We start from the raw sequence: 12628 nt of genomic DNA, 5'->3' as shown, positions 1-12628 counted from the left end.
GTTATCCAACTTAATACTTAAAAAAGGTGTTTACACCCTTCTCTCTAAATTGGTTGGCAGGCAATTACAAACAACAATAAGGACAACTATTCCAAACTTTCAAAATCTTGCACATTTAGTAAGTATATACAAGCCTTGGAAGTAAACCTAATTCAACCTCTTCAACTTAATAAACATTAAAAGAACACACTAATACAACTCTCCCAGCAAGATACACAATGCAAAATCCCCAAATTAACCTCGTCCACTACACCGCAATCGGTTCCGGTAACACCTCCGGCGGCGCTCCACCGCTCCCATTAAGAACCGTCACATTACCGTCCGAATCAACATCCACAATCACCGAATCACCCTCCTTAATCTCGCGTGCAAGCATCTTCTCAGCCATACTATCTTCCAAAAGCCGCATTATAGCCCTCCTTAATGGCCTCGCACCGTAACTCGGGTTATAACCTTCTTCGACAACTCGGTCTCTAAATCTTTCGGTCACTTGAAGCTCTATTTCTTTACCTTTTAACCTCTCAAATACTTCCTTCAACATTATGTCAGCTATTTCTTTGACTTCCAGTTTAGTCAACTGTCTAAACACTATCATTTCATCCAATCTGTTTAAAAACTCGGGTCGAAAATATTGTTTTAATTCTTCGGTTACTAAGCTTTTTATTCGGTTGTAACTACTGTCTTTCTCGTCGTAGTCGAGATCAAACCCGATTCTCCTTCCGCCTTTTTCGATCACGTTACTTCCGACATTCGACGTCATGATCAAAAGCGTGTTCTTAAAGTCAACTGTTCGTCCTTTACTGTCGGTCAACCGCCCGTCTTCAAGAATCTGAAGCATCATGTTGAACACGTCCGGATGCGCCTTTTCGATTTCGTCAAACAGGACTAGAGTGTACGGGCGACGGCGTACGGCTTCGGTTAACTGACCGCCTTCTGTGTACCCGACGTACCCGGGTGGTGACCCGATGAGTTTCGAGACGGTGTGTCGTTCCATGAACTCACTCATGTCGAGCCGGATCATGGCTTCTTCGGACCCGAAGTAGTACGCGGCTAACGATTTTGCAAGCTCGGATTTCCCGACACCTGTGGGTCCGGAAAATATGAAGCTGGCTATGGGGCGGTTGGGGTTTTTGAGACCGACACGGGCTCTGCGGATGGCTCGGCTAATGGCTTTGACCGCTTCGTCTTGACCGATGATTCGTGTGTGGAGGGTGTCTTCCATTTTGAGAAGACGGTCTGACTCGTCACTGCTGACTTTCTCCACGGGTATTCCGGTCCACGTGGCGACGATATGTTGAATATCGGCGTCTGTCACGGTGGGACCCTCGTCACCGGCTTCACTCTCGGCTTTACTCATCTCCTTGTTTTTATCAATTAGAGCCGATATTTGAGTCTTGAGGTCCAATTCTCTATCTCTTAGCTCCCCTGCCTGTTCAAAGCCGAAGTCAACGTCAAGTCAAAGTTCCAAAATATTGAAGTCAAAATATTAATATTACCTTTTCAAAGTCTTGACCGCGAACGGCTTCGTTTTTCTCTTTTGTAATCTGTCTAAGCTCTTTCTCAAGCTCTTTAGCTTCCTCGGGTAGCTAACAAAATTTCTACCAGTTAGCTCAAGATATATTAATTACAAATAAACGGTCTACTTATAAACGGGTCGATTTGGTATCTCGGACATGGTAAACGAGAAAAAATGGAAAGAAAAAAAATAGCTTGAATGAAATGGCACCCAAAGTATACATCATAAAGCATCCAAATCATTTTGTTATAAAAGTTGGATTTTCAGTAAATAATATATTTTTTTGTAGTCAAATTTGATAAATATTAAAGGACTCCCGTTCATCAAACCCCGAACCTGGCGGTTTTGACTATAAACAATAAAGACAAAGAGACAAAAAGATTAAAAGAAGAAATTAATGTACTTGTGCGTGGCGAAGTCTAACACGAGATCCAGCTTCATCAATCAAATCAATCGCTTTATCAGGAAGAAACCGGTCACTGCACCATATAATAAAATCAATCAAGCATTGAACAAAAATATTGGCACATCAAAACTATACAAGTATAATATTATAATATAGATATGCAAACCTTATATATTGGTGTGATAACTCAGCAGCAGCCACTACAGCATCATCAGTGTACCGAAGCTTATGATGAATCTCATATCGTTCCCTAAGCCCCCTCAATATTTGAATTGTTTCACCAACAGTAGGCTCGGGAACCTTAACGGGCTGGAACCGTCTCTCTAATGCTGGATCTTTTTCAATATGTTTTCGGTATTCATCAAGTGTTGTAGCGCCAATACACTGCCACATAATGCATGTAACATAAAGCAACGGTTTACTAGTTATTACAAATTACAAAAAATAATAACAAGATTATTACTTACCTGCAATTCACCTCTAGCGAGGGCCGGTTTTAATATATTAGCAGCGTCAATAGCACCTTCCGCCGCACCAGCTCCGATTAAAGTATGAACCTCGTCAATAAAAAGAATAATATCATCACTTTGTTTTATTTCCTCCATTAACTTCTTCAACCGTTCTTCAAACTCCCCACGATATTTTGTACCCGCAACAAGCAGACCCATATCCAGGGTTATCACCTTCTTCCCCTCAATCGTTTCTGGCACATCGCCATTCGCAATCCTTTGAGCAAGACCTTCTGCAATTGCGGTTTTTCCGACACCGGGCTCACCAATAAGACATGGGTTATTCTTAGTTCTACGGCCCAAAATCTGGGTCACTCGTTCGATCTGTGCTTGCCTTCCGACAACTGGATCCAACTTACCCTGTAAAATAATAAGTGTTTAGAACCGATGTTTTAACAGAGAGTAAAAAAAAGTAACTAGTTAACTAATAACTACCTCTTCAGCTAGCTTTGTTAGATTTGTTCCATATTCTTCGAGTGTTGGCATCTTGCTGTTGGAGGTCCCGCCTCCAACGCCTGCACCCACGGCTTCTGCACTCTCGCCAACCATTTGAATCACCTACTCGTAAATTAATTAAAAAAATGAGCATCCTGAACAAATCATATATTTAATAATAAGCAATGAATAGTAACTTAGTACAAGCGGTTTAACAACATTAACTAGTCCTTAAGCATGATTATTTAAACTTACATAATGACCCCTTAGTGTTATGTTCACACACACACACACACACACACACATATATTGCATTCATTCGTCAACATTTATAAAAAAACAAATTAAATGCGTGGTTGTGACAAAAAAATTCTCAATGTTTTGATATAATTTTTTTTAAAAACGGAGTTGTATTCAAAATATAGCAACTTTTAGTATCGTAGACTACAAGAGTACCGTTATCGTTAACGTTACCGACTTACCGTGAACCATACAGATATGAGATACCGACCGAAGTCACCGAACAACATAGGTACTGGTGTCGGTATTATTGGGGCCAATAACTGCATTCGTTTTTATGGTTTTCAATTGATGTAAAGCACGTGCCGATATCCTTTACAACATAGGTACTAGTGTCGGGTTTTTATGGCACATTTACCAGTAAAATAAGAAAATTTTAAACTTGAATATTTGAACGATTTTAAAAAGACTCAGAATAAATACTAATATAAAATGATTTTTATTGACTTTTTTTGAAATAGGCAAGATCCAGTGAACCGAAAACAATTAATTAAGAATAAAAAGTTCAGAAAATAAAAAAATCGGCCTCACCTGAGTGCGAACGTTACTAGTGTCAACCCCTAAATTCTCCAAAACACGGGCTGCAACACCGTCACCTTCCCGAAGCAACCCGAGCAGCAAATGCTCTGATCCAATATAGTTATGACCAAGTTGGCGGGCTTCCTCCAACGATAACTCCAACACACGTTTAGCTCGAGGAGTAAACGGGATCTCAACAGCAACAAATCCACTACCCCTACCAATAATCTTCTCGACTTCCACACGCGCATCTTTTAAACTAATCCCCATTGACTTCAAAACCTTCGCTGCAATCCCGGTTCCTTCACCAATAAGCCCTAATAATATTTGCTCCGTGCCAACAAAATTATGACCTAAACGACGTGCTTCCTCTTGTGCAAGCATAATTACTTTTATAGCCTTTTCCGTAAACCGCTCAAACATGGCTTTTGGTGCAATCCGTGTGGGGCGTTTTGATTTAAAAGATGTTGCTAAAGAAACTTTGGAATGGAAATTTTGGCTCGGTTTCATAATATTATCTAAAGCGTTGGACCCGCGCAGCCCGGAAAAGGTCCTTATTCTCATGGGAGGTGCGTATGAACATGACATCATTTTAACTGTTCTTTTAGCCTTCCCGGTTTTATTGGCGTGGAGCTTCTTTTCATGGTCAACCGATGGGAAGTAAGCGGCTTGGATTAACCCCGCCATGCCTGCAGCCAAACAAGATAATAAGTTATGTATCCTTCTTAAAATATCTTGCAGCATTCAGTTAAAAGGACTACAAATAGCATGCAAACTGTATGTATATGACTCGGAAAGAGATTTGAGCATTCCACTCATTTTTGGTAATAAACGAGCTCAAGGCGAGCTTAGGCCCGCTTAAGATTTTCTCATAAAATATAAAAAAACATTAACACGTATAGAAACTAATTAATAAATAGTAAACGAGCCAAGCCCGATCTAGAAAAGACAACTCACGAACCGAGCTCAAGCTTTATAATAAGAGCTCAAAACGAGCTCGAGCAAAGTCTCGTTTGAGGTTTTTCTCAAAATAATATAAAAATAATTAAAACGTATATAAATCAATTAATTATCAAATAACAAACGAGCCAAGCCCCAACCGAGCTAAAACTTGAAAAAAACAGCTCACGAGCCGAGCTCGAGCGTTATAAAAGGAGCCCGAAACGAGCCGATCTCAGCCTAAAGCTCGGCTTGTTTACACCCCTAAGAATTATATTAAAGAAAAACAACCTCTTTATTTGTGTTTATATTATTATTCTTATTATTATTACTGATATTATCAGCTTAACTTCTTAATAAGCTCACAAGGTACTCACCAGTGAACAACAGCTAAACAAATGCAAATGCAAATGCAAATCTATAATGAATTATTGTTAGCCTGTTAGGTAAAGTAAAACAATTTAAAACAACAGTTGGATTAATAATAATAATATATTTAATAGAATAGGCTTTGCGATTCAAAAGGGGATAGCGGCGCAGCTTGTTGCTCGCTTACCCATTATCTAGATAGTAGTTCGGTTTTTGTTATATATAAAAGGATTTACAGTGTTTTTATTAAAAAAATAATAATAATAATAATAATAATAATAATAATAATGTATGTAGCAAATGAAATGAAATAAATAGTTTACCAACCAGAATATGAGAAACAGAGCTTTGAGGGTCTGCTGGGAACTTAGGATGATGCAGCAGCAGCAGGTGGTGAGGTGATATAGCCAGCCGCCGGTAGTCTCTATCGGATGATGTTCATAAATAAAATAATTTAAACCGCCCACCTTTTTTTTACCATTTTTTTATTGTTATTTTCTAACCCTAACCTTTTATCTTCTAAGTTTTTGTTTCGTTTTTTATCTACTAGCTAAATTCACCATATCAGGTATATTCATCTTTTGATTTGAGGAAAAAATCTTTTGATTTGAGGAAAAAACTTACATAAGGTTAACGTCTGAGGGACATGATAGTACGATAAGATAAAACAAGTTTAATTTAAGGTTCTAACTAATAAATACCACGAATTTATCTAGTCTCCCAACATCACCAACTCTGAAGCCTTTAAACTAAAATGATGGGAACAAACCTGGATGACATAAAGCTAAAAATATCTACTTCACATCTTTACGTTTTTATCCTTTATGGCTCTATCTTTATGTTTTAAAACTAAAAATAAACATTTAGCACTTTAAATTTTTATTTGAGGGCGGACGGTGTCGTCCCGCCTTCACGATCTCCACGTCCTCATCTTTACTATCTACTCACTCTTCTCGCTCTTGTTGTTACAACATCATTGGCCTTTTACACCTAGTGTGGGATATAAAATAAAACTTTTTGGATTTAGGGATATCGTGATATCTGCTCAATTTGTTCAATTCATAAAACAAGGGAAAAAATTGCACTAATTTTGCACTAATTATATATGTATTATTGAACACTTTTAAAACTTTATTAATATTATGTGAAATATTCCCTTTTTTAACAAAAACACTATATTTACATACATGCTTACCTTTTATTCGGTTCATACATATGATTTTTCATGTTGGGGTCTCTCTAAAAGCAACTTCTCTATTAATTGGGATAGAGTTACGGTTTACCGACATCCCACCATTCCCAGATCTTGCAAATTGCTTTGCTATTGGTAAGATTTTTACTAGTTATTATTATTGTTGCCGAACGATAAATTTTTTGTACTTTACAGGACTTGAACTCATGACTTACTATTTCACAACTTAACCGCTTTATAGAAAAAAAAATAACAATGCTTTTATTTTATCAAGTTGTGACAATTTAAGAAAAAACTGAAAAGAGTAAAGTTTTGAATTTTGATACACTTAAAATTTTTTGCAGTGACACCTCACCGGTTCCTATTTATTATCTTCTAGTTACTTTTATGAATTTATATTCAAGAAACACTATGCTCAACTACTCATCATCAGTCCATTTTCTCTCTTTATTTGAAATACTGGTTCATATAATATTAGTATCGGTACCAAAAATATCAGTATTTAAATTATCAGTATGGTATGGGTGCCCATTCTTCATCCCTACAATAATACAATAATATAATTAGTAAAACTATGTAGTGGGAGGTAGGTAGGGTACAAACGAGCCTGCTCGTGAGCTACTCAGGGAAAAGCTCGATCGAGTCGAGTTTAAACGAGTTTGAGCTTAAACTTAAAAGTAAGCTCGTTTAATAAATGAGTTCGAGCCTAAGCTTCACTTATCGAGCTCGATCCGGCTCGCGAGCCTAAACGAGTCTGTCATTGACATATTTTTGATAATATATATTTATTAATTATTAATTAATATTTAATATTATGAAAAAAATAAGTAATTATATATAAAATATAACTAGAAATATATATAAATAAATTAAGAAATAATAAACAAGCCGAGCCCGAGCGAGCTTGAGCTTGAAAAAAATACTCACGAGCTAAGCTCTAGCTTTAGAAATAGAGATCAAAACGAGCCGAGCTCATGCTTTGTGTAAGTTAAACGAACCGAGCTCGGGCTCAGCTCAGCTCATTTGCACCCCTAGAGGTAGGGATGAGATCGTTACCGGTACCGAAAATCACAAATTTTTGGCACCAGTACTTTGACGTCACCGGTATTGAAGGTAAAATTCAAGACATACCAATACCAGTGCCGAAAACTTAAAACCTGGTACCGAAGTACCGAATCCGCTCATCCATAGTGGGAGGTTCTTCATATTATTTCGCACCCATCCATTCTATTTTTCGCATACCTTGTTATCTATTTTGCACGTAGCTTTCTTTCTTTCTTACAAGCGACAAATTTACTAATATATTAAACAACAAGGGCCTAAAATGCATTATTCCTAAAACCCGTCGTTGATATTTTCCAACCGATTCTTAAAATCCACCGTTACCACTTATTCACTATTCGCGGGTAAACAATGCTAACAACACCACCGTTATCTTCCAATAAAACCCCGCCACCACCGTATCCGACCACGGCCACCGCCTCCTCCACCACCCACCCGAACCCCCAACAAATACCCATCGATCGTCGTCGCATCCTCACTTCCCTTGCAGCCTCAATCGCCCCATTTTTCGCTCCGATTAATTTAACAACTCCCTTGGCTGATGCTCGCGGCCTGTTTCAAATGCCACCTGTTCGTCTCTCCAATCGGTAATCAACTAAATACATTTAGGGGTGCGCACGAAACCAAACAAACTGAATTAGAAACCGACGATTCGGTTTTGCTTTTAGTAAAATCCAAAATATCGGTTTTGTGTTTTGTAAAAGCCCAAAAAAAACCGAACCAATTTGTGGAATTAATTTTTCGTTGAATAGTTTATGTTTTATAAACTTGTATATTTGTTTTATATTTAACGTAATTCGATTATGTTTTGTACTTGGATGATATTAAATATTTTAAGCCAAAATGCACAATACTAGTTCGCCGGGACAGGTCTGTAAAAAACGGACAGTGTTAAATTCAATCGTTGTCGCGATGAGTTACTGTTGGTAAAATATGAGCGTTAAAACCCAAAAAATATCATCAAAGTAACAAATAAAAGATTAACGTGTGAACAAATATACTGTTTGGCGTTTTCGGTTCCGGTGGTAACTCGACACGAGTTCGGTCGGTTTCGTTTACTTTCGTCATGGTACCGGAGCTAAAAAACGGAGAAAATATAAAAATCGAGGCGGACCAATGAGGTGGCGTTGGTTGGTAAAGTCGGTTGTGGGTAAATTCCGGAGCTTTGTCAGTCTTGGGAATTGAGTTGTGAGTGTACGAAAATCCGGTCGTTTCCGTCATGTTCGTTACGGTATCAAAATTAAAAAAAACAAAATGACAACGACCAATACAGTGCCGCCAAGTGGCCCAGTCACCACTTAGCGGCACCAAACTTGTCATTTATTATATATAAAATAATTATACTACTAGTTATTAAATTTTTTTAAATATTAGGCGCAATAAAATATCATGGGTCAAATTTCTTTGGCCTAAAATTACTAGTAACAAAACCGAAAAACCATATACGAAACTGAATGGTTTTGAAAAACAAAAAACTGAAACATTGGTTTTCAGTTGGTTTTAGCCCAAAACCGCACAGAACCGCACCACGCACACCTTTAACTACATTTGTGTCGAATTAGGGGGAAATTGAATCTTAAAATTTCAATTTTGTAGGTACTTTTTGGTGAGGGCAGGGGAGTCGGAATTCGAGAGCTTAGGGGTAATAAACACGAACCCGGTAGCGAAAATGTCTGTCGATAACGGGTTATCGACGATCGGGAAGAAACAGACGGTGAAAGCGGCTTTCCGGTTGAAGGAATTGGGGGCGTGTGATAATGGTTGCTGGATTTGGCCTTCCATTACTCAGAGAGCTTATCAAGCTGCTGAGATTATAGCTGCTGTCAATGGAGTTAATAGAAGGTAATAATATTTTGTATATAAGATATATTTGTTAAATGTACTTTAATATTAATAAACCGAGTCGGGTCAAGTTTTATTGAATGTTTCGACGTATAGTTTTGAGTAACATTAATATCAGCACGTAGATAAAAATAAGCTCGTCTTAATGGTATATATGAAATTTTATAAAAACTTTATAGAGTAACTTGTGGTTTGTCCAAATATGCGGTTTTGGTCCAATAGTTTCAAATTTGCGATTTTTTTCCCTGTGTTTCGTTTTACTTGCAATTAAACCCGAACACACTAACGCCGTTAAGTTTGATCGTTAAACCCATCACTGTGTCCCTCATGTGAGGAGCAGTGTTGTCCCCCCCCCCCCCCCCGAATACACCCTACCTCCTCCCGTGAGGGGCTTGCGAGTTAGGGTTCGGGTTTATTTGGGAAGAAAAATGACAAGATTGCCCATCACGTGAGGGGCACACTAATGGGCTTAACGATCAAACTTAACGGCGTTAGTGTGTTCAAGTTTAATTACAAGTGAAATGAAACCGCAAGGACGAAAACCGCAAATTTGAAACTATTGGACCAAAACCGCAGATTTGGACAATCACAGGGACGAAAACCGCAGTTCACTCAACTTTGTATTTCCAAAGTTATAAAAGAAAAACAAAATATAAATTAAATTAAATATAATAAATAATATTATAAAGAAACAAAATTTCAAAATTTGGTAAAAAAAGCAGCGGGTTTCAAAAACTCGAATTTCAAAATCGACGGGTTTCGTTCAAAAGTAGTCTGAGACGACGGGTTTCGTTCAAAAGTTGTATGAGCCGACGGATTTGGAACACGTGACAGGTTTTGATTGGCTCAAACAAAACTCGTCGGCGAAAACGGATTTGGTTCAAAACTTGTCTCTGCGGATAGATGCGGAGGGACTTTTATGGAATCTTGTAAAAAAGAGGGGTATCTTGGGATTCTCTCTCCTCTTTAGGTCATTTTGGGAATATTCCGTAAAATATATTAGTTATGGTTTATTGTTAAGTTGGATTTCTAGAAAATATATGGTTTATTAGTTAGGGTACATTGTAGAAAAATGTGTTCATTTGTAATTCTTATTTTGTTTTTTTTTTAATATGTTTGAAAGCAATATAGTACCGGAGTATAGTTTCTTGGATGCGCGCGGGTTAGGAGCGTACGAAGGCAAGGCGTTACAATCGGTTTCAGAGGTAAGAATAAATTAAAATCTAATTATTTTCATGTCATGTCAGAAACTGTCACGTCTGATAATATCACGGGTATAATTGTTTTGTGAATAATATGATAGATATATGCATCGGATCTCGTGTCTCCCGACATTAAACCACCCCCGATTAATGATGGAACACCAAACGAGAGTGTAGCGGATGTATTCGTTCGCGTGACACAATTAATGTCGATTCTTGAAACTCAATACTCGGAGGACACTGTTATTATTGTCTCACCTGACTCGGATAACTTGACAATTCTTCAAGCGGGTTTAGTCGGGCTAGATCTTAGAAGGTGAGCGGATTGATAATATATGTGTTTGTATGAAACATAGTCAAGTTTTTGTTCATTTTGGCAGGCACAACGAGCTAGCTTTTGAGCCCGGTGAAGTTCGGTTTTTTGACCCGAGTAGTACTCCAACGTACAAGCAACCCGCATCGGCTTTATATAAGTGTCTAAACCCGCCCAACTGTAAATGAATCTGGTTTATATAACAGTTTTGGTTGGGTTTGTTCCTAAAAAAAGGCTAATACATTTTTCTTTTAAGTTTTTGGTGTAAATTTATACTGTAATCTAACTCTATTTGTTTTATTTCGATTTAATACTGTACACTCTATTTCGTTTTACATAAGAAGATTCTTCCGAAGAAAAAACGTACTTCAAATATTTATTTATTTATTATTTTTTAGAAATAATATATTAAATCAAAATACTACATACTAAATGTAGTTATGTACAAATATACGGGATATAAATCAAAGTAATTAACAAATTATTAATATTTGAATCATCCATTTGTAACCAGAAATTGCATTTAATTTGTTAATTCAAAAGTAATCCCCACAAAACACTACATACTAAATGGTCATTCATTTCAGAATTATCAATTTAGAAAATATTGTTTAAATTAAAGTTTCTTATTCAACCATCCGTGCTCTAAAGTCCGTTCATCTTACACGGTAAGATATAAAATTTGTAAATATCTTTTGCTTTTTACTAACACAACACTAATATAGTTTTGTGTAATACAAAACTTCTTTTATTTATATATACTAGTACCACATAAAAAAAATAAGGCTTAACAATTTATTCTTTCGTATGTGAGGCCTATTATCTTATACAACATACTCGTTAGGCCTTTATTAGGTTAAAGATTTTTTTATTTTTTTCTTTGAACAACCAACACTAGTAATCTTGTAACAAGTACCGGTAAAATTTCTTATTTCATGACTCAAACCTTTGACCTCCCATGAAGAAAACTTTTAGAGAAATCTACATAACCACCCCCAACAGAGTGGTGATGACAAATTAGGTCAAATATTACGATGAAGAAATGCGATCTTTTATTCAATTTAGGAATATTTGTGAACTTAAATATTTTATTGTTACTAATAGTCCATTGAAATTTTGATTTTATAAAAAACATATGTTACACTTATAAATATTTTGAAGTATTTTCTTTTAAGTCAAATATATTAAAACCAAAAAGGAGGGAACACCAACCAAGTAACAAGGTGTTTGGATTTGGAAATCAAAACGGTCCTAAAACAAAACATCCAAAGCTAGAAATAAACCATTACAAATGAAAATAAACAAAATTGAAGTTGCACCAACTTTTCCAACCCGCCTTCATTCGTTTACTTCTACGATACACCCAAAGGAATGATGCTGTTTTTATATCGCTTGCCATCATTGTGATCGACACACATCTATTATTGAATATATCTTATCGTTCATTGACCTCCAAATCATCCAAAAAGTTATTGGTACAACAGCTTGAATTATCTTGCTCCTTTCCTTTGTTCATTTTTGCTCATGTATAAAACCCAATATTTCTTGCGCGGGTTCAAGATTTCTCGAGCTTTGCAATCTCACCCATCGAAATACTACTGCCCAAACCAATCTTGCATAAGCGCATTTCACCATTAGCAACCGAGAGCACTCAAGAAGATAACCACACAAAACACAATTTCTATCATTAAAATGAACACCACGTACGTCCAACGCCTCTTCGGTTGCAACTCGATCCAACATCCATCTCCAAATAAAACACTTTATTTTTATTGGTAAATCTTTTAGCCAAAAGTTGGAGCACGTTAATTATCTCTCTCCCATAGTAAATCCTTAACCAAATACGGGTATTACAAATGATCTCTTCCTTTCCATAGCCATTCATCCGGTTTAATCGATAATATCACACTGTATGATCATTCATTCGAATGTAACAATCTTTAACTAATACATCTTTTCTCGCTTCTAACAAAGATAAGTTCGGGAATTTCGTTTTTAAAGTTTGATCACCCACCCATAAATCC

General features: G+C 36.7%; 2 protein-coding genes across 2 annotated transcripts; one reads left to right on the top strand and one right to left on the bottom strand.

Moving 5' to 3' along the window:
* Window positions 1-64: 64 nt before the first annotated feature.
* Window positions 65-4372, bottom strand: LOC143545671 (ATP-dependent Clp protease ATP-binding subunit ClpA homolog CD4B, chloroplastic-like). Its single transcript, XM_077037517.1, has 7 exons — window positions 3698-4372; window positions 2867-2989; window positions 2390-2791; window positions 2089-2306; window positions 1920-1995; window positions 1497-1586; window positions 65-1429 (listed from the first exon to the last, which is right to left on the bottom strand). Exons 1-7 carry the CDS (start codon window positions 4370-4372, stop codon window positions 248-250), a joined length of 2766 nt encoding a protein of 921 aa, XP_076893632.1. The 3' UTR covers window positions 65-247.
* A 3085-nt stretch (window positions 4373-7457) lies between these two features.
* LOC143545654 (uncharacterized) lies at window positions 7458-10854 on the top strand. The gene is made up of 5 exons (XM_077037499.1): window positions 7458-7834; window positions 8844-9089; window positions 10213-10294; window positions 10393-10607; window positions 10672-10854. The coding sequence occupies exons 1-5, from the start codon at window positions 7599-7601 to the stop codon at window positions 10790-10792; spliced, it is 900 nt and encodes a 299-aa protein (XP_076893614.1). The 5' UTR covers window positions 7458-7598; the 3' UTR covers window positions 10793-10854.
* The last annotated feature ends 1774 nt before the right edge of the window (window positions 10855-12628 follow it).

Source organism: Bidens hawaiensis, unplaced genomic scaffold (assembly GCF_021521415.1).
Source record: "Bidens hawaiensis isolate Kalapana, Puna unplaced genomic scaffold, B.hawaiensis_p1.1 tig00013988_1, whole genome shotgun sequence".
Taxonomy (NCBI): domain Eukaryota; kingdom Viridiplantae; phylum Streptophyta; class Magnoliopsida; order Asterales; family Asteraceae; genus Bidens; species Bidens hawaiensis.
The sequence above is the reverse complement of the archived record's forward strand: the minus strand, read 5'-3'. Positions and strand labels throughout refer to the sequence as shown.